Raw genomic sequence first — 27988 nt, 5'->3', positions numbered from 1 at the left:
GCTGCTCCACCAAAGATAAGTTGTCTATATTTATTCGGTTATGTGATTTTAGATTGAAAGCAATTTAGGTTTTGCATAGTATTTTAATGCTGGCCGAGTATATATATATTCTGTGCTGATCTGTTACAGGGTTCCCCCTTTTCCCTTCAATTGTGGGAATTTTGCGCTGTATTGCTGCATCCTCTGTGCACCTATTGCGGTCTTCTGCTGGGGTTCGTTTCCCCCCCCTCTCTTTCCCCTCGGCCTTATCATCGACGCTGTTTCCCAGTCCTTTTACTGGTGGGGTTTCGTTTTTGTCCCCCCTCCTCTCCCCCTACCTTGGCGCCGCTCCGCTTTCTCCCTGCTGGCCTCCGACGGCATAGTTTTCAGCGGCGCTTCCCTTGGCTTCCCGCGGCTCCGAGATCTCGGCGGCCATCTTGGGGAGCTCCCGCCCGTCCTCTCGCGGGATTTCGGAGCGCTCATCAGTTGCCTCACTGCTCCTCACATCTCCGGATCGGCTCCTACCTCTCTGCGGCGCTTGGGGTGATTAACCCCTGCTTAGGTTAGTTCCTTCGGCCACAGTTTAGGCACTATTAGTCTGGGTACAGTAGGGAATCCCATCGATTATTCTGATAATATTACCAGCAATATAATCGAGATCATGTCCTCAGACCGATCCCCCTCTGGGCCTAATCCCCCCCCACCATCGGGGGATCCCGGTTTGCCAGCCATGAGCACACAGGCCCTGGAGCTACAACGCTCAGTGTCTAGTGCCATTATAGAGGCCATGGGCTCCATGTCCTCAATGATCTCTCAGACCATTTCTCAGGCCTTATCTGCCCATGCTCCGGGCCCCTCTAATTTAATGCCTGCACCCACTAACCCGCAGCCTGCCATTGAACCTCCTGCCCAGGAGAATTTGATTGGTGTGATCCAAGCCACCCAGGATAGCGCGCTTAGATCGCGCAAAAGAGCCTTGCCGCGCCAGGCAGAAAGGGCGCGAACGTGGAAAAGTGCTAGAGCACTAACTTATGATATAGATTCTGATAACGAATCTGACATGGAGGCTTATGCGGAGGCAGATGACCACTCTGATGGAGAGTTGGAAACGGAACAGGAGTTTCCAGGTACCTCAGGCCCTAGGCCTTCCACATCTGGGTCCGTGGGCGCATCCACCTCTGCCCCCAACACGGCTTCTAGCCTGGTGGATCCCTCTGGCAACCCATTATTTGACCCTGATGCCCTCCACCACCCTAGGTCGGCGGAGTGGATGCCTGTAGCTCATGTGAGCGACTACCTGGAGCATTGGGTGCGCCGTCCTCTTAGCAAAGAGGCGCGCAGTAAGCTCCGTGCGGAATGCCCCATGCCATTAATCCCAAACAAGGTCTGCGAAACGCCAGCTGTGGATCAAAAGATGACGCAGTTTTTGGCCAAAACCGGCTGGAATCCCCGTAAGGGGCTTGATTCCGCTATTAAGAGTTGTCAGGACAAGCTCCTCGACATTTTTGGCCCCCTTGCCAAAATTTTCGAGATGGCCGAATCGGCCAAAGTGGACGGCTCTCCGGTTGACCCGGAGGAGCTTACTGGCTGGATTCAAAGAGCCATTTGCATTGCGGGCAGCACTAACTCCTCCCTGTCCATTGAAAGGCGTAAAGACATCCTTTTTAAAATCGACCCAAAATTGGCCAACTTGGCCCTCACTGAGACAGGGAAGGAGGCTCAGGGTCAACTGTTCGGGGATTCCTTCATTAAGGACCTCAGCAGGTACGTTGGAGCATTTACAGCTTTGGACAAGGCCCAGTCATCCATGAAAAGGGTATTTCAGGGACGGGTCTCCACTAGGGCCGGCAGTGGTAGGGGCCGTCTGTCCGGCCGCTCCAGTTATCAAGCCCGCAGCTCGGGCAGAGGCTCCTTCAACCAGAGGCCTCCTTTCCAGGACCAAAGGAATCCCCCCTCATTCTTCCCGGCCAGAGGCGGCCAATGGCGTTCCAGGTCGGTCAGAGGGAATCCGAGCTACAGAAAATCTTTCGGTAAGTTTTTCCCCAGTGGGGACTTCTTCCACCCCTCGCGTAGGGGGCAGACTCCGTCTATGTTCCCACGTTTGGTCCAAAATCACATCAGACCCATGGGTGCTGACCACTGTGCAGGGGTTCCACATAGAACTTACGGGTTCCCCAGATTTCGTCCTTTCTCCCCCGCCCCTGGCGCTACCGGACAGGGAGCTAGTGGACATAGAACTTTTTTCCCTCTTGCACAAGGGTGCGATAGAAAGGGCCCCTCCTACCCGATGGGGCGTTCTCAGCCACATTTTTCTAGTTCAGAAAAAAGGGGGTCAATTCCGTCCGGTCATAAATCTCCGGGCTCTGAACTCTGTGGTGCGCTACCGCCACTTCAAGATGGAGGGGATTCACCTCCTTCGGGACTTGCTGATTCCAGGGGACTGGATGGTGAAGCTGGATCTCAAAGATGCCTATCTGACGGTTCCGGTGGCCTCCTCCTCCAGGGACCTTCTTCGCTTCCTGTGGAAGGGCGAAGTGTGGCGCTTCACTTGCCTTCCGTTCGGCCTTTCCTCGGCTCCTTGGTGCTTCACCAAGTTACTGCGCCCAGTCATGGCCTGGCTGCGGAGTCGGGGGGTGCGTCTTGTCATATACTTGGACGACATCCTCATTATGCACCAGGATCGGCAGTCTCTGCTACAACACCTCCAGTGGACCTCGGATCTGCTGACGAGTCTGGGTTTTCTACTCAATCTCGGGAAATCCTGTCTCACGCCGTCTCGGCGTATGGAGTTTCTGGGCTTCACGGTGGACTCTGTCGCGGAATCCCTCAGTCTTCCTGCGGAGAAGTTGCGGACTATACGCAAGGAGTTGAGACATGCTCTCTCGACTCCCTCCCTATCTCTACGCCATCTGGCTCGCATCATTGGGCTATTAGCCTCCTCTATCCAGGCAGTCTTTCCCGCTCCACTCCATTATCGGGCTTTACAGCGTCTGAAGATCGCCCACCTCCGTGCCGGGGCCTCATTTGCAGACGCGGTGATTCTGGATCAGGAAGCTCAGGAGGAACTCCGTTGGTGGTTGAGCAACTTGGAGGCCTGGAATGGCAGAGCAATTTTCGGATTCCAACCGGAATTCACGGTGGAATCGGACGCGAGTCTCCAGGGCTGGGGGGCCCACTGCGAGGGTATCTCCACTGGCGGTCGATGGTCGGAGTCCGAGACCCGTTTTCACATCAACGCTCTGGAACTTCTAGCGGGTTCGTTTGCCATCAGGAGTTTCACCAAGGGCATTGCTCATGCATGCATCCGTCTACGCATGGACAACGTGTCGGCGGTCCGATACGTCAATCATCTAGTACCCGTCTCAAGCCTGGTACCCGATTATCCTGGAACTCCTGGTGGATGTGCCTCTCCTACTCCCGACGCGGACGGATCTCCTCCAGGACCCGCTGGGTGCCCCACATCCTCTCCTGGTCGACGGCTCCCTTCAACTTCTGGCGTGCCGAATCTCAGGACTCCAGGCGAGGTCGAGGGAGTTTCGGAGGCAACTAGACGCCTCCTGGACAACGCTTGGGCTCCCGGCACCCGAAAATCTTACCGGGCAGCTTGGAGATCTTGGGTTGGCTGGTGCATGGAACGGGACCTGGATCCCGTTTCGGCGTCTGTGACCCATTTATTGCAATTCCTGACGTCTCTTTTTGAAGCAGGGAAAGCTTATCGGACCATCAATTTGTTCGGTTCTGCGATTTCCTCGACTCATCAGGGTTTTGATGGCGTTCCTGCTGGTCAACACCCTTTGGTGTCTCGGCTTTTACGTGGCTCGCGTTTGGCTCGGCCTCCTCGGCCGCGTTTCACCGCTACGTGGGATGTCTCCCTGGTCCTGTCTTTTCTCTCTTCCTGGCCCGACAACGCGTCTCTTTCCCTCCGTCAGCTTTCGGCCAAATTGCTGACTCTTTTTTGCCTGATTTCCTGTAAGAGGGTCTCAGATGTTAGGGCTCTGGATCATGATGCCAGGTCCTTTACGCCCGAGGGTGTTACTTTTAACATCACACGGCGTACCAAGACCAATATTCGGTCGGTGTCCTATCCCAGTTTTCCGTCTTCTCCGGCGCTCTGTCCTGTAGTGTGCCTGCGGGAGTATGAGTTGCGCACTCGGTCTCACCGTTCTGCGGACACTCCGCAGCTTTTCCTCTCTATTCGCCATCCCTTTGGCCCGGTGACCAGTCCTACTTTGGCGCGATGGATGAAGTGGGTCATGTCCCTTTCCGGGATTGATACGACGATCTTTACCGCTCACTCGGCCAGGGGCGCGGCTGCTACTGCCCTGGCAGTTTCGGGGGCTCGTTTGGAGGACATTCTGCGTCTGGCTGACTGGTCTAGGGCCACGACGTTCACAGAATTTTATTTCCGTCCTCCTACTCACGTGTTTTCAGCTATTATTGAGCAGCTTTGAACTTGCAATACGAAGCCTCCGTGTCTTGCTGTAAAACTAAATGATTTTCCTATTTCATGACGTAAAGTCATAGTTTTATTAAAGACACGGAGGCGAGTATTGCCCGCCCTAGGTTTTCTCTTGCCCCCCCTATTGTTATGGCATTATTGTTATTGACTGTTTGACTGTCTTTTATTGTTATTTATGACGTTTGGCCGTTCAGTTTTATTATGGTTGTTTCAGCGACCTTTTTGATGTGCGACCGTTATAGGGTCGAGATTGCGCATTTCGTACCCATGTGCTTACACTGGCTATATTATTTGTTCTGTTTCAGGTTGAGAGCTCCTTGGCAGATGGCGTTCCGTGTTGTTCCGGGTTTCCTGAGATGTTAGCCATGTTGGCTTGAGTTCTTCAGTCGGAGGGACCAGAAGGGGCCGTGTCGGTTCCGGTTTCCAGTTCGATTCGTTTTCAGTTATGGTTGGCGGTTGGTGTCGTGGATTCAAAGAAAGAGGAAGTTATGAAGAGGACACTGCTTATTATAGGATCTGTTAGGGGAGGGTCCTTAGTTGTTTTGATTATGTTAATTTTTCCTTTGCTGCTATTGGTGGAAGTAAAGAAGGAGATAGCAATACTCGCCTCCGTGTCTTTAATAAAACTATGACTTTACGTCATGAAATAGGAAAATCATTTAGTTACATCCTGTATTATACCCCAGAGCTGCAATCACTATTCTGCTGGTGGAGTCACTGTGTACATACATCACTTATCCTGTACAGATCCATAGTTACATCCTGTATTATACTCCAGAGCTGCACTCACTATTCTGCTGGTGGAGTTACTGTGTCACAGTTTTTCCTACATCAGATGACTGCACACAGCCTGGAGTAAAGATGACACTTCCCAGAATGCAGATCAACCAGAGCAAGTTCTTTGCAGACACTGAACAAGCAGGAAATGCTGGGAAATCTTAGCAATTACTTTTGGGTTAAGATGAAGTCCAATACGATCACATATGGCTAGATACAAATTATCACAACCCTCAATCAGCCTTGATCCCGCACTTGTGCCCCTCATGTAACATGCTTTGTGGACATTGCTGTCATCTACAGCAGTACAGTAGGGTGGGGGACGGTAATTCTTCCCATATAACCAGGGGCATCTTTCAACAGCTGGGTTGGAGGGAAGACGACAAAAACCGGTTTGGCTCCATGCAAGTCCAGGCACAGGACTGAATTGTTTACCCCCTGCTCCCAATGCAGGTGACACGAAGACGAGGCCGGTGCACAGGTCGTGTATTCTACATTAAAGGGGTATTCCGGTGACATCAAGTTATAACTGTTAGATAGGTGGGGGTCTGACCAGGACCCTGCAGGGACCATTGTAATGAATGGAGTAGCAGGTCAGGTATGCACACGTTCCATTCATTCGCCAAGTGTAAGCAGAGATGAGTGGCAGAGGGCATGCTCCATTTCCGGGGCTCCCACTGTCATGATAAAGAGGGTCCCAGAAGTCAGACCCCGACCCATCTAATAGTTATCCAGTGGATGGAGGACGCATCCAGAATACCCCTTGAATCTCTAAATTTGACAGGACGTATTAAAGGGCTGTTAGTGCAGCTTTTCCAGGCGCCTGAATGGCGCACTATCCCGGAAATACAGCAGGAGGGGGAAGCAGAGGAAGGGTTACTGAGTGACTCTGCCTGACAGAGCTGTGACGGCGGCCATGACCCAGCTTTCTTGGGTACAGATGGAACGGAGAAATGGTGCAATATGATTTTCAACTCCAGGACGTGACGTGGACCCCTGCTGGAGTCTATTCACACAGTGAATGGTCTTAGCGCTGCTGATAAATGTGGCGGTTTTTGGCAATCCGTCCGCCCGGCAGCTGCAAGATCATTACTTTTAAATGAAGTGAATTAAAACCGCGAGCAGGAACGTCTTATCCGATAACAGGCGAGGAATTTGGCCTCGTGTCAACTATTTCAGGACAAGAGAAAATAAGAGGCAGAAATTGGTTGGCACGCCGCTCGCTTCGCTGCCAGGCGCTTCCTTTAAAGACAACGTCCCTTTCGCATCGGTGGAAACGTTACAAGAGTGAGCGTTCGCTGCCCCTGCAGCCAAAGGTGAGAAACAAAACGCTCATCATCCTGACCCTAAACATGACAAACGTCGGGATACAGGGGATGGCACTGCTCGTTGATTACCCCCATTGGTCGCTGTAGGAGATGGCAGGACGTGACTACAGGATCAGACTACACAGGGTTTGTTTGCAGTCTGTAACCATGGCGACCAAAAGATCCACACAGGAAGAGATTCCGAGGAAGACTATTTGCAAAAGTTGCCTCATTTATCTTTTGGATGCACTGGGGCAATAAAACATTCATACATCGTAAGGCCTCCTACACACAATCGGATCAGTTTTTGCGATTTGCAAATCCGCAAAACACTGCTACTGGCCATGTGGGTTCCGCATTTTGTGGATCAGTACGTCCTGCCCTCTGTTAGAAAGGCCTAAAGGTGCAAAACTGACAAGAATAGGATGTGTTCTATTTTTTTGCAGGGCCGTGGAATGGACGCGCGGATGCGGACAGCACGCGGCGTGCTGTCTGCATCTTTTACAGCCCCAATAAAATTTATGGGATTGTATCTGATCTGCGATTGGATACAGACTAAAACTACGGTCGTGTGCATGAGGCCTAAGTGTAGGCCTATGTAGCGGATAACATGTCTGGCTTATGTACCCGCCCCCCCCCCCCCCCTTTGAAAACACATGCATGCTCAACCAACCGAGTGTGCAAGTAAAACCACTGAGGTTTTTTCCAGCAGTAAGGGTTAAGACTCTGTACATGAGGGCATCAGATTGCAGATAATCGCTGTCTACACACCTAGCATTTAAACAGCAGCGTGCTTTCACCCTGTAATTTGCAGCCACACCTCGCGGTTACTACGGCGACCAAACTGCGGCACTAAACTTTGGCCTGTTTGGTTAGGAGGTGGGAACGGGACGCTTTGTGCTCACGACTGCTACCAAGTCTCAGCACAAAGAGCCGACAGAAACGTTTAGTCTCCTATTTCTTTGTCGCTCCATCTGACAACTCCGGCAGCGGCGACAACCCTAACAGCCCATGCACGGCGGCCCATGGAAACGTGATCCGGTTCCTGCAAGGCGACAGTCATGGTTTCCAAAATCTAACTCAGTCATCGTTAAATACAGAGTGTGCCTTAAAGGGCCCCTCACCCTAATGCTGGCAGTGTGTCCTGGTGCACATAACAGGGTGACTTCAGCATCCGTGCGCAGATTGCGGATGACGTCACCGATGAACGCCTCTGCCTGTAACGACATGCGGATCGGCAGGAGCCAAACCTCATTCGTTTTACGGTTTCAATAAAAAAGTAAACAGCCTTAATCTTTATGCAAATTAACAAGTGCATGAGAACGCCGCGCCTCGGCTCCGGTTACGTGATAGGGGCTGTCAGGCCGCATGGAGCCAAAATGAAGCTTCATATAATGTAACCAGATTAGGGTTGAGTGGATCCATTCTAACGAACCGATTTCTCTCATTAGCAGGGGCTGTACCCCTAGCTGCCCGTTGAGTGACCTGGCCCTGACAATCCGGGTCCTGCAGCAAAGCTCAAATTCAGCCTCGGGGGCAGCAACTGCGCATGCGCCTCAACACTGCCGCAGTCACTTCTCCCAAAGTCAAATTAGAGTAAAAAAGAAACACAAAAGGGGGAGATTTACCAAAACTGATGCGAAGGAAAACTGACTTAGTTGCCTCTAGCAACCAGTCAAGCCGATACTGTAAAAAATGAAAGGTGGAATCTGATTTAATCAAAGTTTCCCTTTTCACCAGCTTTGATGAATCTCTCCCAGAGTCTACTAGAAAGCTGGAGAACTTCATCTACAGGAGACCGGACCGGCCCATTTAACCCTTGATACCGGACACTAACAGAACTCCGTCTCCACCGGTCATGGACGGCAATCAATACATGTAAGTACAGGGAGAAAGAATATACACAAAGCTAATGCAATCTAGAGACAACACACAGAGAAAGCAGGAAATCCGCCATGACACCAGCAGCAGGCTCCATCCCCGGAGTGCAAGTCCTAGGTGTACGCCGGGCACTTACCTTGAAGCAAAGCTCCATTTTTCTTGAAGAAGTTGCTTCCGGGCCACAGAGGAGGGACTGATGTGCTGCAAGTGGAAAGAGAAAAACAAAGTATCAATACTCTGCAGATTACCATGCATCAAACCTCACGTTCCCTGCAGTTCTTACTAATCCCATTGTATCTTTCTGGTGCTAGGTGATTAGTGTGTTGCCCAGGGACACAACAGACCTGCTGTGCTCTCTGCCCCGGATACATTGTATCTGTAAAGTTCATTGTGTGGTAACCGAGGGCAACAAAACTTCACAGCAGAAAACCAGACAGACAAAAACCAAACAAAAAAAAAAACTAACAAAAAAAAAAGGATTTTTATTTTTTTGGGCAATGATCTGCATTTGCTGTTACCATGACGAAGGTCACATGACAAGTCACGCAAGCGACATAAGACTCTTTTTGACAGAAATCTGCTATTGTCTTCTATGAGGCACAACTGATGCTGCAACAGCCAAAGAGCACTGTGCAGATTTCCCGTGGATGGATAATCAATTTGGTCCCCATTAACTTCTGACTCAGATTCACGTATCTTAAAGAGCATCTGTCAGCAGTTTTGTACCTATGACACTGGCTGACCTGTTGCCTTCAGCTGCCAAGCACACAATGTATCTGTGTTGGTCCAATGTTCCTATGTGCCCGCATTACTGAGAAAAATGATGTTTTAATATAAGCAAATGAGCCTCTAGGAGCAACGGGGGCGTTACCATTACACCTAGAGGCTCTGCTCTCTCTGCAACTGCCGCTCCCTCTGCACTTTGATTGACAGGGCCAGGTGTGATGATGTTTTCTCTGCCTGGCCCTGTCAAAGTGAAGAGGGCGCGCCAGTTGCAGAGAGAGCAGAGCCTCTAGGTGTAATGGTAACGCCCCCGTTGCTCCTAGAGGCTCATTTGCATATAATAAAACATCATATTTCTCAGTAATGCGGGCACATATGAACATGGGACCAACACAGATGCCTTCAGCTGCCAAGCGCACATGTAACAGGTCAGCCAGTGTCATAGGTACAAAACTGCTGACAGATGCCCTTTAACTCTTGAATGGCAAATTTACCTAGTCATACACTGGTATTGTGGTGGGCATCACGACACAATGAGGCAGATGTGCCATCCAGCTGTCTACAACCGCTGGGTGAGAGACGCACTTGTTTGAGCAGCCTACTGGTTGTCACCCAGCTTTCCCTGGAACTTTTTATTTGCTTTGTCTTTTCACACTTCCTTGCTTTTGTTGAATGGGGGACTCTAAGGACGATGTACCAAATGGACAAAAGGGTTAACAGCATCAAAAACCGGTCAACATAATCTATGACTTTTCATGAAGAGGGATCATCCATCCACCCATCTCGCCCAGTCTCCTGATTAACCAGCCCATGCCATACAACAAGGGGAATGATTTGAGACTGCGACACAGACCCGGTCACAGGAGCAGTGATTTACACACTAGGCGCACGGTCCTTTCGGACACTGTCATGGCTCTTTATGGCTGTTACGACCTCAGGAGTGGAGGCAATGAGGAGTCACAATGGTTACTGCGGCCTCAAGGCCCCTCCGAGCACACGTCAGGAGAATAGAGGAGCGATCTGGGATTCAAGAGTCCGTGACACTCATTCATGTCATGTCGCCAGCAGACAAAGGGAATGCAGACCCACAAAAAGACGCTCATCTCTGCGTCCATATCGGGCGGCGACACCTCACAACTCAGCTTCACAAGACCTTTGACAGGGGAAAAACAGGGACAACGAATGATTTGCTTTGCTTTCTCTGTTGTAGCAGTTTGTCGCTTTGTGACAACTTTTTTTCCCTCACACCAGTAAATAGGTGTCAGTCTAGACTCCTCATCGAGTCAACCATTTGGTGGACATCCTATAATTTTCAAGTCCAGTTATCACTGGTCTCATACATGGGGCGATGTCAGTGTGACAGTAGGTGAAGACTAGAGGAAATTATTAAATATTGAGGTGGTCATACCATGAGGTGAACCTCGACCAAACCTGAACTCATCCGGGATGGTTGACCATTTAACATGTTTGGGGGCGTCCTGGATCTCCTCCAACAAAAGAAGACCGGTGAAACAATGGTTGGGAAATTTGGATGCATTTATTTTGGTGGTGGGGTTGGGGGTATAGAGGCGCTTGAAAGAGGTGAGAACACAGAGGTGCCTAGGGGTGAAGGGATATGAGACAGAGGTGCCTAAAGAGGAGGCAGAGGCACGTAGGGAGGAACGTTGAGGGACAGGGGACTGAGAGGCCTGAATGAAAGGACAACAGAGGGGTTACAAGGAGGTAAGGGGCAGAGGAATCCAGTGGGTTAAGGGGCAGAGGAATCCAGTGGGTTAAGGGGCAGAGGAATCCAGTGGGTTAAGGGGCAGAGGAATCCAGTGGGTTAAGGGGCAGAGGAATCCAGTGGGTTAAGGGGCAGAGGAATCCAGTGGGTTAAGGGGCAGAGGAATCCAGTGGGTTAAGGGGCAGAGGAATCCAGTGGGTTAAGGGGCAGAGGAATCCAGTGGGTTAAGGGGCAGAGGAATCCAGTGGGTTAAGGGGCAGAGGAATCCAGTGGGTTAAGGGGCAGAGGAATCCCAGGGATGGACAAAAAAGCCTGAGGGGTGGAGAGAGCTGCCTAAAAGGAGGGGGCACAGAGGGGCCTGAAAGGGGGAGGGGAGGCAGAGGGGCCTGAAAGGGGGAGGGGAGGCAGAGGGGCCTGAAAGGGGGAGGAGGCAGAGGGGCCGGAAAGGGGGAGGAGGCAGAGGGGCCTGAAAGGGGGAGGAGGCAGAGGAATCTGGGAGAAAAGGGGGGCCTAAAATGCGGCAATGGAAGGGACACAGAAGTTTGGAGGGGACAGACCTGAAAATTGCAACACACCAACAACACATATGCCACAGTAATTCTATAAGAAAAGACATAAAAGAAATTAAGATTATGCGGAGTATTTCTACACCACGTGTGACGTCCCGAACAGAACAGACGCTAGACATAGACCCCCAGCAATTTGCCCCAAGTGACAGAACATTAACTCAAGGTTCTCCCGACTCAATTTATATTTACAGAGGTCGCGCCTTTCAATGTGGTTTCCACAGCTCTACCCTAATGAGGCCATTTAACTAAACGACGTGATTAAAGAGGCCGCGTCTCGTTACCAGAGACAAATGGAACCCTGGAAACTTTGTCTCTGTGGTCGGCGTTAGACCTATGAAAAAAAAAAAAAAAAGGGTTTTATTGTATTGTAAAGAGGGCGAGCTGGCGTGAGGTCTGCTTATTAGCTTGGATTTATGGTAGACCTTAGACGGCGGACTGGTGCAAGAAATAAAACATCTGCTGCTATGGAGAAGCGTCAGACGTCAGATGGTGTTTTATGAGCTGCAGTTCTTATAACTGATAGTCCAGAACATGATCCGGCACCTAGCGGGGTCCCTTGCATATTGAAACTGATTTTCATTAGGGTCGCTGTCCCTTTAAATAAAGTATACGGAAACTTCTCTGAGAACCATTTTATTTTTGCTGTGTGTAAGGGGAAGGAAGTGGTCAGCCGCAAAGCGTAGAAATGCTACGAAGATTGTAACGACATCGGTGAACCTGGGATCATGAACTTCTCTCCACCAGAGGCCATAGAGCTTAGCGCTTCTAACCAGATACTAGCGTTAAAAAGAAAAGGAGAAACGCGTTTCGCAGACCATGTTTTGTCAGAACGCAGCACTGAGCCATCCCTCTCTCAGTGCCCGGTGCCAGTAACCAGGGAGTGGCGGTTCTACTGCAGCTGCCAGACTGCAGGTCGGATAGGGGTAGGAGAGCGAGGAGCTATGCTACGTTCCATTTACCGCGATTGTCAAAACAAGGGGAGCGGCGTCTGCGGTGACAAATATTACAATTATCTGGTTGCTTAGCGACAGTCAACATTGTTGAGCGTGAGAGTCTGGATCGCTGCGGGCCATCTACGTCCTGGAAAGACGCTCGCTTCAAGGTGAAAATCAGCAATGTGTCATGTGACTAAAGGGAACAGCCAAACGCGGATACCGGCGGAGCGAATATCTGGAAGTTCAAAGGAAAGCGAGGGCAGAACATCCCGATGATTCACAACGTCAAAGCTGGTGCGGCTGGAAGGGAGATTTTATAGCCCAATATGAGGGAGGATCCGACAGAAGTGATGCATGTAGTCTATGTACAGCCCCTGCAGACAGTGGTATATAGACACAGGCATTCATGTATGGACCTGTCTATATACAGCACTTACAGACAGTGGTATACGGACCGGTCTCAAACAGAGTCTCATACATAGGGGTTAAAATACAGGGCACACATAGACAGTGATGTATGAATCAGCCTCATACATAGGGGTCTATAAACAGCACACAGAACAGGGTGCATGGACCAGCCTCATACATAGGAGTCTATATACAGAATGTGGTGCATGGACCAGCCTCATACATAGGGGTCTATATACAGAATGTGGTGCATGGACCAGCCTCATACATAGGGGTCTATATACAGAATGTGGTGCATGGACCAGCCTCATACATTGGGGTCTATATACAGAATGTGGTGCATGGACCAGCCTCATACATAGGGGTCTATATACAGAATGTGGTGCATGGACGAGCCTCATACATAGGGGTCTATAGATCGCACACAGACCATGGTGCATGAACCAGCCTCATACATAGGTGTCTATATGTCACACACAGAACATGGTGCATGGACCAGCCTCATACATAGGGGTCTATATGTCACACACAGAACAAGGTGCATGGACCAGCCTCATACATAGGGGTCTATATACAGAACATGGTGCACGGACCAGCCTCATACATAGGGGTCTATAGATCGCACACAGACCATGGTGCATGGACCAGCCTCATACATAGGTGTCTATATGTCGCACACAGAACATGGTGCACGGACCAGCCTCATACATAGGGGTCTATATGTCACACACAGAACATGGTGCACGGACCAGCCTCATACATAGGGGTCTATATGTCGCACACAGAACATGGTGCATGGACCAGCCTCATACATAGGGGTCTATATGTCACACACAGAACATGGTGCATGGACCAGCCTCATACATAGTGGTCTATAAACAGCACACAGAACATGGTGCACGGACCAGCCTCATACATAGGGGTCTATATGTCGCACACAGAACATGGTGCACGGACCAGCCTCATACATAGGGGTCTATATGTCGCACACAGAACATGGTGCATGGACCAGCCTCATACATAGGGGTCTATATGTCACACACAGAACATGGTGCATGGACCAGCCTCATACATAGTGGTCTATAAACAGCACACAGAACATGGTGCACGGACCAGCCTCATACATAGGGGTCTATATGTCGCACACAGAACATGGTGCACGGACCAGCCTCATACATAGGGGTCTATATGTCGCAGACAGAACATGGTGCACGGACCAGCCTCATACATAGGGGTCTATATGTCGCAGACAGAACATGGTGCACGGACCAGCCTCATACATAGGGGTCTATATGTCGCAGACAGAACATGGTGCACGGACCAGCCTCATACATAGGGGTCTATATGTCGCACACAGAACATGGTGCATGGACGAGCCTCATACATAGGGGTCTATATGTTGCACACAGACCGTGGTGCATGGACCAGCCTCATACATAGGGGTCTATATACAGAACACAGACCGTCGTGCATGGACCAGCCTCATACATAGGGGTCTATGACACAAAGAATGTGGTGAGTGGACCAGCCTCATACATAGGGGTCTATATATGACACAAAGAATGTGGTGAGTGGACCAGCCTCTTACATAGGGGTCTATATACAGAACATGGTGCATGGACCAGCCTCATACATAGGTGTTTATGTATGACACACAGAACATGGTGCATAGAACAGCCTCATACATCGAGGTCTACACACAGTGCACACATAGTGGTGCATGGACCAGCCTCGCATATAGATGCCCATGTACAGCACACACAGAGTGGTATATGGACCATCTTCATACATAGGGGTCTATGTACAGCACACACATAGGGGTGTATGGACAGGAGGGCCATCTTTCAGTCCATGTGAAATTTCAATATATAAATTGAAAAAGTAAATATTTCTAGCAGGATCTAGAACGCCCTGGTGAACCAGAGACCCTCCGAGGCGGTGCTCTCCTGCAGCAGATCCAGGAATTCATGTGGCTGGGAGAAAGGCCGTGCAGGGCTGGAGGCCGGGCACCCACTTATAGGGCGGACAATGGACGCTCTGTTACCGCAGGGCCCAGGGTATGAGAACAGATTCACGTATAATACCGCCATTATTGGAAACACAAACAGGGAGAGAGCATGAACTATTATACAGAAAGATAAGGTGCTGATAAAAAATGGCCGCTGCCTATACCTCCGAGACTGCATCACAGGTGAAAGGCTTAGATACATTAGATCAGCAGTGCGCATCACACGTGACAGGATTAGATACAGCCGTTTAGCAGACAATATCACACAAGACAGCAGTTTAGTTACAGTGTCACATAACAGGGTTAGAAGCAGTGGCTGAGCACAAGTATCGGATTAGATACAGGGGCTCAACAGACAGTATCACACATGATAGGATTAGATACAATGACAGTAACACAACACAAGACAGTATCACACATGATAGGATTAGATACACAGACAGTATCACACATGATAGGATTAGATACAATGACAGTAACACATATAAACACATAAGACAGTATCACGCATGATAGGCTTGGATACATCATTGTTGCAGACAGTATGACACTGGGCAGGCTTAGATACATTGTTGCTGCAGACACTGACAGTGGATAGGCTTAGATACATCTTTGTCGCAGACATGATACTGGGTAGGCTTAGATACATCACTGCAGCAAACAGGATGACACTGAGGCTTAGACACACCGTTGCCACAGACGGTATGACACTGGATAGGCTTAGATACATAATTGCCACAGACAGTATGACACTGGATAGGCTTAGATACATAGTTGCCGCAGACAGTATGACACTGGATAGGCTTAGATACATCATTGCCACAGACAATATGACACTGGATAGATTTAGATACATCGTTGCCACAGACATTAGGACATTGGATAGGCTTAGATACATTGTTGCAGCAGACAGTATGACACTGGATAGGCTTAGACACAGCATCTCAGACAGTATCACATTGGATAGGCTTAGATACATTGTTGCAGCAGACAGTATTACACTGAATATGCTTAGATACATTGTTGCAGCAGACAGTATTACACTGAATAGGCTTAGACACAGCATCTCAGACAGTATCACATTGGATAGGCTTAGATATACCATCTCAGTAGACAGTATCACAGATGACAGGCTTAGATACACGGCCTTGGTATACTGGCATGAAAAGGCTTGTATCCAGCAGTGTAGGCCTCGTCCTCCTTGCTGACTTGCTCCACTGCTGCAGGCGCCTCCGTCACACACATGGATCAGATTATATTACGACGCTGGTATGAGTCTCTATGGAGACTGCAGACTCTGAAATATGAAGGGGGGGCAGATATCCCCCCCCCCCCAGATTGCTGTCTAAGGAACCATTTATGAGCCCAGTAAATAGGAGACGTGTTCTTCTGTGTACTTAACCTCATCAGTGCCAGGCAGGAAGCATCTTCGCAGTCGGTGCCTGCTGAGGAGGTGACTCACTTCCTAGGAACCACACATCCAAGAAAAAGGTTTACAATTGATTATAATCCAAAGCCCAAGACACAATCCTTCCCTCATCTCTCTACTTATGCTGACTTTTATCCTTTGACTGCTCCTCCCGAGTTCTCGGGCTGGCCAGGCCTCACACACGTTCCCTGCGGCCAGGCCGGGATATCGCGGGGAACGCCGCAGCTGTTGCAGTTATTGATCAGGGTGAATGATGGGCTCAGTTTCTTGTCCGCCACATTAGAAGTTCTCACGTCTCGCTGAATATTGAGAAAACGACTGAAAAGGTTCATCCAGCCGTCAGATCTGTCTAATGGGTGAACGAGGCACAAAAGGAGAGGATTTCACTGTACGCAATAATCATTAACAATTCACTGAACAATCCGTTACAGACAGACACCGGGGTGTACTCACTGTCTACACACACACAGGGTGAGGCACAAGTCAGGGAACCTCCCGAAAAACCATAAGAATCAATTTTATGTCCACCAGTCTAAAGATCTGTAATATATTACTGATCCAGAGTTACATCCTGTATTATACTCCAGAGCTGCACTCACTATTCTGCTGGTGCAGTCACTGTGTACATACATCACTTATCCTGTACTGATCCTGAGTTACATCCTGTATTATACTCCAGAGCTGCACTCACTATTCTGCTGGTGCAGTCACTGTGTACATACATTACTTATCCTGTACTGATCCTGAGTTACATCCCGTACTATACCCCAGAGCTGCACTCTCTATTCTGCTGGTGCAGTCACTGTGTACACACATTACTTATCCTGTACTGATCCTGAGCTACATCCTGTATTATACTCCAGAGCTGCACTCACTATTCTGCTGGTGCAGTCACTGTGTACATACATTACTTATCCTGTACTGATCCTGAGCTACATCCTGTATTATACTCCAGAGCTGCACTCACTATTCTGCTGGTGCAGTCACTGTGTATATACACATTACTTATCCTGCACTGATCCAGAGTTACATCCTGTATTATACTTCACCAGCAGAATAGTGAGTGCAGCTCTGAAGTATAACACAGGATGTAACTCAGGATCAGTACAGGATAAGTAATGAAATGTATGTACACAGAGACTCCACCAGCAGAATAGTGAGTGCAGCTCTGAAGTATAACACAGGATGTAACTCAGGATCAGTACAGGATAAGTAATGAAATGTATGTACACAGAGACTCCACCAGCAGAATAGTGAGTGCAGCTCTGGAGTCTCTGTGTACATACATTACATTACTTATCCTGTACTGATCCTGAGTTACATCCTGTATTATACTCCAGAGCTGCACTCACTATTCTGCTGGTGGAGACACTGTGTACATACATTATCCTGTACTGATCCTGAGTTACATACAGTATTATACTCCAGAGCTGCACTCACTATTCTGCTGGTGGAGTCAATGTGTACATATATTACTTACCCTGTACTGATTCTGAGTCACATCCTGTTTAACTCTCCAGAGCTGCACTCACTATTCTGCTGGTTGTTGTTCGTAACAGCCTGCAAGTGTGCAACTAACTGTTTAGATTCCCAGTCACATGCTTGTTGCAGATACTGAACAAGCAGGGAGTACTGGGACATGTAAGCCCTCTATTCTATCATTCCAGAAGGCAGAATTAAATACCCGTAGAGAACGTCACATGCTGGAGCTTGTAGTTCTTCAGTAGATGGCCGATCAGTGATGTAATAAATAAATCTAAATGTTTCAATAAATGATTTTCTAGAATCAAAGCTGAGAAGTGTGATTAAGTTTCCCCACGTTTCCCCTGCGCCAATAATGAGGGCAGAGCTGAGTATCCCATTCCCCGCCGTCCCCAGGCAGAGGTCAGTGCTCAGGCAGCCGCTTGAAGAAATCTGCAGGACATTGATCCGCCACTTCAATCTCCAAACTGGATTGTTTCACTTACTCCAGCGAAATCGTTGCATTATGAGCGGAACAAAAGCGAGGAGCCGTCTAATGCCATAATCTCATTTCAAATCCTTTCGCCCGGTGCCCGTCCCTTTAGCCCTGAAATTGCAATCCTCTTTCAGTAATCACAGGGCTAATTGGTGGCAGCAAAGTGGCATTTCCGAATGTGGATTCTCGGACGCTGCGTGGCGACAGATATATAGATATATATATCTCCGCCGAGATGGAGCTGCGTGAGGATATAGACAGAGAGGGAGAGATAGCGGGGGGCAGACCCTGGAGACTTTAGGACGACCCATACCTCCAGAGCCGGAATACAGGCTGCCATAAACAGCATCCGCATTCTGCAGCTACTTAGTTTTATTAGAGTTTATTCGGATTTTCACTGCGTTTCTGCACTGATCATGCATCAGGATATAGACAGAGAGAGATACAGAAGCTGTGGGCAGAACCTGGACACTTTTACGATGACCCATACCTCCAGAGACGGAATACAGGCTGCCATAAACAGCACCTATAGTCTGGAGCTACACAGTTTTATTAGGGTTTATGTGGATTTTCACAGAATTTCTGCATTGATACAGCATTAGGATATAGACAGCGACAGAAGCTGTGGGCACACCCAGGACACTATATTACGACCCGTGCCCTTAGAGCCAGAATACAGGCTGCCATAAACAGCACCTACATTCTGCAGCTACCTAGTTTTATTTGGGTTTATGCAGATTCTTACTTTGTTTCTGCATTACGATATAGACAAAGAAAGAGGAGCTGTGGGCAGACCCTGGAACACATTATGACCCGTGCCTCCATAGCCAGAATACAGGCTGTAATAAACTGCACCTACATTCTGCAGCAACCTAGTTTTATTAGGGGTTATGTGGATATTAACTGTATTCCTGCACCGATGCTGCATTAGGCTCAGATTTTCGTGCAGAAAATCTACTGACATTTTCAAAATCTCTCGTGCACGATGCGAAAATTTTCAGCCCAAATATTGAATTGTGGGGTGGATTCTGAAATCCGCAGCATGCCAATTATTTGTGCAGATTTCCCCTTACCAATGCACAGGAAGAGATCTGGGGCAAATCTGCATCAAAATCCGCACAGTAACACATGCAGATAATGGTGCTGGTGGAGAAACTCAGAGAAAACTGCATGAAAATCCACACACGCTACACTGCCGTGTGCATGCGCTCCTACTGGACCGCTCTCACACAGAGGGGACGGGGACCGTCCAGACAGAACTATAAACCCACCGAGTCCAAGTATCATCTAGCTGTAAGCCAATACCTTGTTAACTCTGCTACGACCAGTTACTCCAGCTCAGCTGCACTGTCTGCTGGAGTAGGCTGAAATCCTACTACTGTGCGAACAGAGGCTCAGACTGCTGCTTCCTGTCTCCCATGCTTTACACTGCAGCTCTGCTTGTTCAGATCGGCTGCAATGTAGAAGGATAATCTCAGTAGGGGGTCAGTACATGCACGGCGGAATGAATCGCAGCACGGACAAGCGATTATAAATCCACAATGGCTCCCCCCCCCCCCCCCGAATATATAAGATGACCCAGTTTTGAATTACTGTCTGAACACAATGCAAAAGCTGCGGTCGGACTAAAAGTACCATCGCCACCTAAAGATCGGACAGCCATAGGGTAATGTTCAGTCTTTCCTGAGGATGAAAGCATAAATTGCGCGGCTGTGAGCGGAGCGCCGACAATGGAAGTAATGGAACGTGCAAGCCAGCAAGGTTGGGGGTTGCGGAGGGGGTAGTCTTTTATATATTTTTGCCTCCTGAGCAATTTGTCCCGGCCTCTGCGCTAATCCTCAGTCTGATGTTTCCTCCCGAAGCTATCTGACCTCAAGTTGTCATTTTGGATATTTCATGCCGTCGCGGATTTTCACAATAAAAAAAAAAAAATTATTAAAAAACAGACAAAACCAGGTAGCGAGGACGGGGCTGAGAGCCAACTGTAGTCGCTGCGTGAGGTTTCGGGGGTTGCCATGGCAACCGCAGAGTTATAACGTGCTAATGGCATGTTCTTTTGCCAGGCAACTAACAGTCTTGTGATGCAACTTGCACCTGTCTCCGCTATGTGTTGCTATAGCGACGCTCTTGTTGCCACGGTTACCATCACGCTAATCGCCTTGCGAGGGCAGACTTACGGCAGTCTTCCCCTGCATCCCAGCTGTTCCAAGTATCTCTGGGTGAAGATTGATTGTCTGGGCATGTGATGGAATGCTTCTCGCCGGAGACGCCAGCGAACTCCATTAAAAAGGAAGGGCGCACGCGTACAAAGCGCGCGCCGTCCTGCAGAACAAATATTAGTCAGGCAACACCCCCTCAGCGCAGTTTTGATCAGCAACGGCAGGTTCACTTTTATTTTAAAGGGGTTTCCCAGGCAATAGATATTAAAGGGCTATGGCATCCTCTGGACAGGCCTTTAATATCAGATTGGTGGGGGACATCTCTTCACTGCATACCAGGCACAGCGCCATACATTGTATAGTGGCTGTGCTTGGTACTGAAGCTCATTCCCATTGACTTGCACTGAGCAGAACAAAGGCCATGTGACCGATTGATGTGATGTCACGACCCCTGATGATCAGCAGGGGTGCTGGGAGTTGGACCCTCAAAAACTATCAATATTTGAAGGGGCTTTGCAGTATTTATTTATTTTTTTCATTCAACCCCCAGGCATCAGGATCTGTAGATAAATCCATATTCACTTGGTCTCCACTGGAATCCGGTCCCTGACTATCAACTTTCTGCATGTAAGGGGTCACATGCGCTGCTGTCACCAATGACTGGCCTCAGTGCTGGTGATGTGTCTTAGCACGTCACCCAGCAGTGACATGTAGCTTGGGGACAGTCATTGGCTGCCGCGGCACACGTGACCCTGTCGATACAGGAAGAAGTCAGTTGGCGACTGGAAGCCCAGGAGCCAGAACCAAGTGGTGGAGAACAGGCGAGTCTAAATTTCCCCACAGCTCCCAAGATCTCGGGTTAGATGTAAAAAATAAAAAAATAAGGACAAGCCTTTTAAGGCAGGGATCAGCAACCTTCGGCACTCAAGTTGTGGTGAAACTACAACTCCCAGCATGTTCATTTCCCTTTTGTGGGAGCTCAGAGAACAGCCAAGCAAGTGTGCATGATGGGAAATGTAGTTTCAAAACACCTGGAGTGCTGGAGGTTGCTGATCTCTGCTTTAAGGGATTGTCCAACCTTATACAGATAAAGCTTCATCGATGTATAATGATAAGTTCCACAACTCTCTTCCAGACAATGGGGCAGATATATGAGCCGAAACCTATCTGAACCATTATTTACGCCACCAGTTTCTGTAAAACGACAGTAAATCTGTCAGGCCGCGCTCCCTCCGTTAAACACTGCCTACTTCACTTAAGTGAAAAGTCGCAAACTATGGTGCAAATATGCCATACGGCAACTACTATACTCCATAAAAACGGTGTTATGAGCCCAATGTGTTTCAATTCTTCACCATTTTCTAAATAGCTCTGTCTACAGTCAGTGAATTGAAACCTCCTTCAAAACAGGCGCTCCAAACCCGTCCTGGTCTCGCAGCTGGGGGTCTGTTACAATGTTTCAGTCTGTGGGGTGCAGACTTGTTTAGCTCACAGACGATTGGCTACGCCTGTAATAAACGCTCAGCGCTTGAGATGTGAATGCGCCCTTAGTGATGGTTGGAGCTCATGAACCCCCAGGGGGCACAATGGTTCCCGCTGCCTGGAGGACACAATAGACGAGGTCTCGGTGACGTTTGGTCATCACTGTTGTGGTTACATAGTCTGAAACCACAACGAGCCGCCCATAATCTGCACCGCAGCAACGCATGGAGACGACTCAATACAAACCTCCAGAGGCAGGAGGACCTGTCACCAGATCCCTCAGTCCTCACAAGCTGGAGAAGCAGCAGCACAGGGGCAACGCAATAGAGGGGAGCAGGTAGGTCACACCCGGGGGACAGACAATCACAGGAAACGACAAGTCTAATGCAATCATGAAAAGTTCAGCAAATTTGTTAATAGACTTTATGTTTCAATTCCTTGCTATTTTCAGGATGTCTGCTTGCTGTCAGTGAACATGAAAGGGGTTTTCCAGGATTACTTCACTTTACAGTTATTCTCCGTACCATGTATAACCTACTGAAAGATTTATACTTGCCTGCTGTGTATTGGCTCCTGCTCTTCCATTTTCCGGTCCCTGGCTAGTTTAGTCCTGGTTGGGCATGGATGTGGTAATTTCCTTTATCCAACGACTGGCTTCAGCAGTGATGTGTCTGCAAGCTGCGCAGCACTGCTAAGTCACATGACACTTGGGGATATGCCACCGGTTAAGCCGGTCACTGGCTGCAGTGGTGCAGATGAAGGGATAGGACACTGCTGAAGGCAGTCACTGGCTGCAGTGGTGCAGATGAGGGGGATAAGACACTGCTGAAGGCAGTCACTGGCTGCAGTGGTGCAGATGAGGGGGATAAGACACCTCTAAAGCTGGTCACTGGCTGCAGATGAGAGGATATGACACCGCTGAAGCTAGTCACTGGCTGCAGTGGTGCAGATGACCATGTCCAAACTCAGCCCAATATAAACAAGCTGGAAACAGGAAGATTACCGAACAGAAGCTAGGGCGCAGAGCAGCATGGAGCAGGCAGGTAAGTGTTGTTCAATAGGTAAGTTACTGGGGATAAGTGAAAACTTAAATCCATGAAAAATCCTTAAGGGTCCATTCACACGTCCGCAATTTAGTTCAGCATTTTGCGGAACGGAATTGCGGACCCATTCATTCCTATGGGGCAGCACGATGCGGAACGCACATTGCCGCTGTCCGTGTATTGCCTTTTAGCTTTGAATCTCACCCTTTGTAATGTATGGGGTAAAAACTAAGACAGAACCGCCATGTAATACAACACGTAACTGCTGAAACCATTCACAGCTGGGGGTTTGCAACAATTGCATCCAGTGTAAACAATGCTCTGTAGGCTAAACGCAGCAGCAGCACGAATCTGTGTCTGGGACTTAATAGTTTGCAACAATGTATCAGTGCAGGTAAAATGTATCAGTCTGGTGTCCAGAGATCATAAAGCACGGTGTAGACTCTGCACCACTGTAACAAATCCCAGTTGCATGAAGTCAGTAGGGTTTGTCGGCTTCTAGATATCTGCCTAGTTTTGGTTTACTAACAGCAAGCAGAGATTTTGAAAACTGTTATACAATGAAAAGGAACAGAAAGAATATCAGAAAGTTGCAGAACGTTTCAGTGCGTACGGCTTTGTGCACTTCCACGTTGGCAAGTTTGCGGCATGCACCAGGAAAGCTCCATAGATTTCCGTTCACCCCTGAGCGCTTTTGGCATCCGCCAGGCTGGAATATGTTGGTTTACCTGTTCTTCAACTCTACGGAATAGCAGAGTCGACTATGCTATTCCATGAAGAAGCTTCCAGAAAAAACCTATACTACGCAGTACACTTTTTCTTAGAACAAAGGACCCAATGGGCGATGGATGCCACTCTATGCAGAAGCATACCTATGAAAATGCAGTGTGAATGCAGCCTTAGGCCTCTTGCACACAAACGTTTTTTTTTCCGTTTCCGTTCCATTTTTTGCGTTCCGTATATATGGAACGCATACGGAACCATTCATTTTAATAGATCTGCTAAAAAAACGGAAGGTACTCCGAATGCCTTCCGTTTGAAGAAAGAACATGTCTGATTATTGTCCGCATAACGGACAAGGATAGTACTGTTCTATAAGGGGCCAGATGTTCCGTTCCGCAAAAAACGGAATCCACACGGACGTCATCCGTATTTTTTGCGGACCGCAAAATACTGAAAAAGCCATATGATCATGTGCAAGAGGCCTTTGGCTGAATTCACACGTCCGTGGAATACGGTCCGTGAGATACCGGACTGGCATCCTGCTGAGTGCAGGAGCGCACGGCGTCATTGGTTGCTATGAAGCCGTGCGCTTCGTGATGCCGCTGCTGTACAGCAATACACTCGTATGGGCTATACGAGTGTATTACTGTACAGCAGCGGCGGCACGCAACCAATGATGCCGTGCGCTCCTGCACTCAGCAGGATGCCAGTCCGGTATCTCACGGACTGTGTTCCACGGACGTGTGAATTCAGCCTTACACAGTTGGATCCAAGAGGTCCAATAACTAGTGTTAGGCTGGAGTCACAGCGAGCAGTTGCTGATCCGACACTACATCTGCAGCTCTTATACCCAACAGTGGAAGAGCCTAACAGGATGTGCAGTTCTCAGTCTTCAATCTTGGGAGATTCTAGATCAGGGGTAGGCAACCTCCGGCACTCCAGCTGTTCTAAAACTACAACTCCCAGCATGCATACTTGCTCTGCAATTCCAAGAAATATCATAGAAATGAATGGAGCATGCTGGGAATTGTAGTTTAAAAACAGCTGGAGTGCCAGGGGTTGCTGACCCCTGTTCTAGATTATCGGCAGTTCTGCGCTGGAAGCCACAATATTGGATTAAAGGGAACCTGTCTCCTCAAAAATGCATCTACACCCGCCAGCAGTACCTCATAGTAGCCCGCAGCCTGTTAATAATCATATGTTTCATCCTGTTGTCCGATGCTGCATAAGTAAAAAAAAAAACGCAGGTTTATTCTCCATCAGCGCTATAGTGACGGCCAGCTTGAAGTCAAGGTAACCACGACCCCTAACCGTCCCCTCTTGCCTGAGAGTGACAGCCTGCGGTGCGCTCTGTAGTAATGTGCGATCCAATCTCCCGCTGCCCTGTTAGCCGGGTTTCATCGGCGCAATGCGCGAGACTTGGGGAATCGCGGCTGCACTGCAGGCTGTCACTCAGGCAAGAGGGGACGGTTAGGGGGCATGGTTACCTTGACGTCAAGCTGACCGGCAATATAGCGCTGATAGAGATAAACCTGCGTTTTTTTTTTACTTATGCAATATCGGACAACAGGATGAAACATATGATTATTAACAGGCTGCGGGCTACTATGAGGTACTGCTGGCGGGTGTAGATGGATATTTTAGGTGACAGGTTCCCTTTAAATGAATTCTATTGTTTAAAACCACAAATTACAAAAAAAAAAAAAAAAAAACACAGCCGGATCAACTTACCTTTGATAGGCCTGAGGAGAGGTGGGGGGTGTGTTGAAAACATGGGAGTATGGGTGGTAGGGCGTCTTTTTCAAGGCTTGTATCAAGTTCTGCCGGTATTCGGGGTCTATACACCACAAGGATCCTTTACCAATGCTCTGAAGGAAAGAGAATAAAAAACATTAAATCCGCAAAACTCTGAGCAACAGATGGAAGCCTGAAATTACACAGGAAATTGCTGCAACGTTTCCACCTCAGATCAACATTTTATGGTTCCCATACAGAGTTAATCTCCATAAACCGTCCTGCACTAACCTCGAGTTACATTCTGTATTATACTCCAGAGCTGCACTCACTATTCTGCTGGTGCAGTCACTGTGTACATACATTACTTATCCTGTACTGATCCTGAGTTACATCCTGTATTATACTCCAGAGCTGCACTCACTATTCTGCTGGTGCAGTCACTGTGTACATACATTACTTATCCTGTACTGATCCTGAGTTACATTCTGTATTATACTCCAGAGCTGCACTCACTATTCTGCTGGTGCAGTCACTGTGTACATACATTACTTATCCTGTACTGATTCTGAGATACATCCTGTATTATACTCCAGAGCTGCACTCACTATTCTGCCGATGGACTCACTGTGTACATATGTTACAATACATACCCGTAATCTGGAAGTTATTGGAAACAGTCAGCAAGCTTTTGGTCAGGCAAAGCTTGACTGAGCTCACATAATGCAGAGGGGCAGTTAGAGTTTTATCTACATCAGATGACAGTATATATAGGGTATGGTGTAAAGATGACACTTCACATGCAGATCACCAGAACATGCCCAGTGGAAGCAATGAGCAGGCAGGGAATGCTGCGAGATTTCAGCTCTGTAGACTGCAGAACTGTAAGTTGGTCACACAGACTGCCAACTGTCCCCCTGATGGCCAACAGCATTCTCAGGTGCATGGCTGTGTTAAAGGGCATCTGTCAGCAGTTTTGTCCCTATGACACTGGCTGACCTGTTACATGTGCACTTGGCAGCTGAAGACATCTGTGTTGGTCCTATGTTCATATGTGCCCGCATTGCTGAGAAATATGATGTTTTTATATATGCAAATGAGCCTCTAGGAGCAACGAGGGCGTTACCATTACACCTAGAGGCTCCGCTCTCTCTGCAACTGCCTTTCTGTCTTTCCTTTGATTGACAGGACCGGGCAGTGTAAACATGATCACACCTGTCCCTGTCAAAGCACAGAGGGCGCAGCAACAGAAGAGAGAGCAGAGCCTCTAGGTGTAATGGCAACGCCCCCGTTGCTCCTAGAGGTCATTTGCATATAATAAAACATTTTTCTCAGCAATGCGGGCACATTTAAACATGGGACCAACACAGATGCCTTCAGCTGCCAAGCGCACATGCAACAGGTCAGCCAGTGTCATAGGGACAAAACTGCTGACAGATGCCCTTTAAGTTGTATCTGGGAAAACTGAATGACAACTAATGACGCCAGGGTTGTCACCCAGCTCTCCTAACATCCTGCACAACAAATCACACTTGCTATTTGGAGAGGTCTGCGCCTGTGCTGCATTCCTGGGAAGATTTACTGTATACACACAGATAACACATCCCACAGGCAGGCCTGGCAGATGATCACGCGTGCTCCCAAAAAGGCCCGGATTAAAGGAGCCGCCACATCAGGGCATTGATCGCTGCGAGGCCGCACGCTCGCACTGACCCCCGGGACACAAGTCATTCAGATAAAGGTTGCTCCAAATATTGACTTTATTGTGAGCACAGAGGAGCCTAATAGAGACCTGACCCCGGATGTCAGCAGCACGAGAGCGCGGTCACCATCAGAAAACAACCCCCTTCATCCTCCATTCATGAGCGTGAGGCACCAAGCACCTCATGCCTCGCTCGGCATATGATCCCATACTAGCACCACGCCGATTGGCCACACACGCCGCCACCTTTCCTGGCACGTCTGATTTGCATATCACTTGTTTTGCTGAAAGTAAACGAGACTTCAAAAGAGAGAGTGACCCAATTACTGCGATAAACTCCGAAATACTTGTCTCCTTCCAGGCGGAGTGCAGATACAGAATACAGGTCACATCCAGCCATCGGGTGCCCTGAGGCGGTTACCCAGCTTTCCAAGAACTCCGAATGACATGCAACTTGTACTGATGTGAAGGACTAGGTTTCCCTCTTGCATGACAAGATGAACCTAAAAGATCAGGATGAACAGGGGAGCAGTGACATGCGAGACATTTACATCATATGTGACTGATATCAGCCGCTCCTCTTATAAACGCTCCGTTCCTTTATTATTCTTACTAGAAATCTATGAATGAATTGCTAGCAGTCTGCAATAAAAGTAAAGATGGTTGTTACCAGTTGGGGTGCATCCCTGCACATTCAATCAGTGCTGCCAGCGTCAGACTGTGCAGGGACACCCCCCCCCAATTGGTAACACTCATCTAGACCTTCGTCGCAAACTGCTAGCTATTCATTGATAACTTCTAGAAGGAATAATAGAGGAATGGCACATCCTATAGACGCTCCAGAATTGCTATTACGTGGGGAATGCAAGTACTTTCTGGGAAAGTTGGGTTACAACAACCAGAATGGCTCCATAACAGTCGCCCCTCTGTCCTCCTAGAATCCGGAATATCAAAACTCCCCAGATACATATCAGTCACCGAGCCCTGGAT

The 27988-nt window shown here is 48.7% G+C and overlaps 2 protein-coding genes across 5 annotated transcripts in view; one reads left to right on the top strand and one right to left on the bottom strand.

The window, feature by feature from the left end:
- Positions 1–27988, bottom strand: part of FOXN3 (forkhead box N3) — a 141465-nt gene that overhangs the window by 29454 nt on the left and 84023 nt on the right. For all 4 annotated transcript variants that reach the window (XM_044272822.1, XM_044272819.1, XM_044272821.1 and 1 more), the window contains exons 3-4: positions 25294–25430; positions 8540–8604 (exon numbers count right to left, since the gene is read on the bottom strand). In XM_044272822.1, the coding sequence (XP_044128757.1) occupies positions 8540–8604; positions 25294–25430 (202 nt within the window). The remainder of the gene's footprint in view (positions 1–8539; positions 8605–25293; positions 25431–27988) is intronic.
- LOC122922247 lies at positions 26–5032 on the top strand. Its single transcript, XM_044272816.1, has 2 exons — positions 26–2523; positions 2582–5032. The coding sequence occupies exons 1-2, from the start codon at positions 641–643 to the stop codon at positions 4428–4430; spliced, it is 3732 nt and encodes a 1243-aa protein (XP_044128751.1). The 5' UTR covers positions 26–640; the 3' UTR covers positions 4431–5032.

Source organism: Bufo gargarizans, chromosome 11, assembly GCF_014858855.1.
Source record: "Bufo gargarizans isolate SCDJY-AF-19 chromosome 11, ASM1485885v1, whole genome shotgun sequence".
NCBI lineage: Eukaryota > Metazoa > Chordata > Amphibia > Anura > Bufonidae > Bufo > Bufo gargarizans.
Note: the sequence above shows the minus strand (reverse complement) of the source record. Positions and strands in the feature narration are given on the sequence as shown.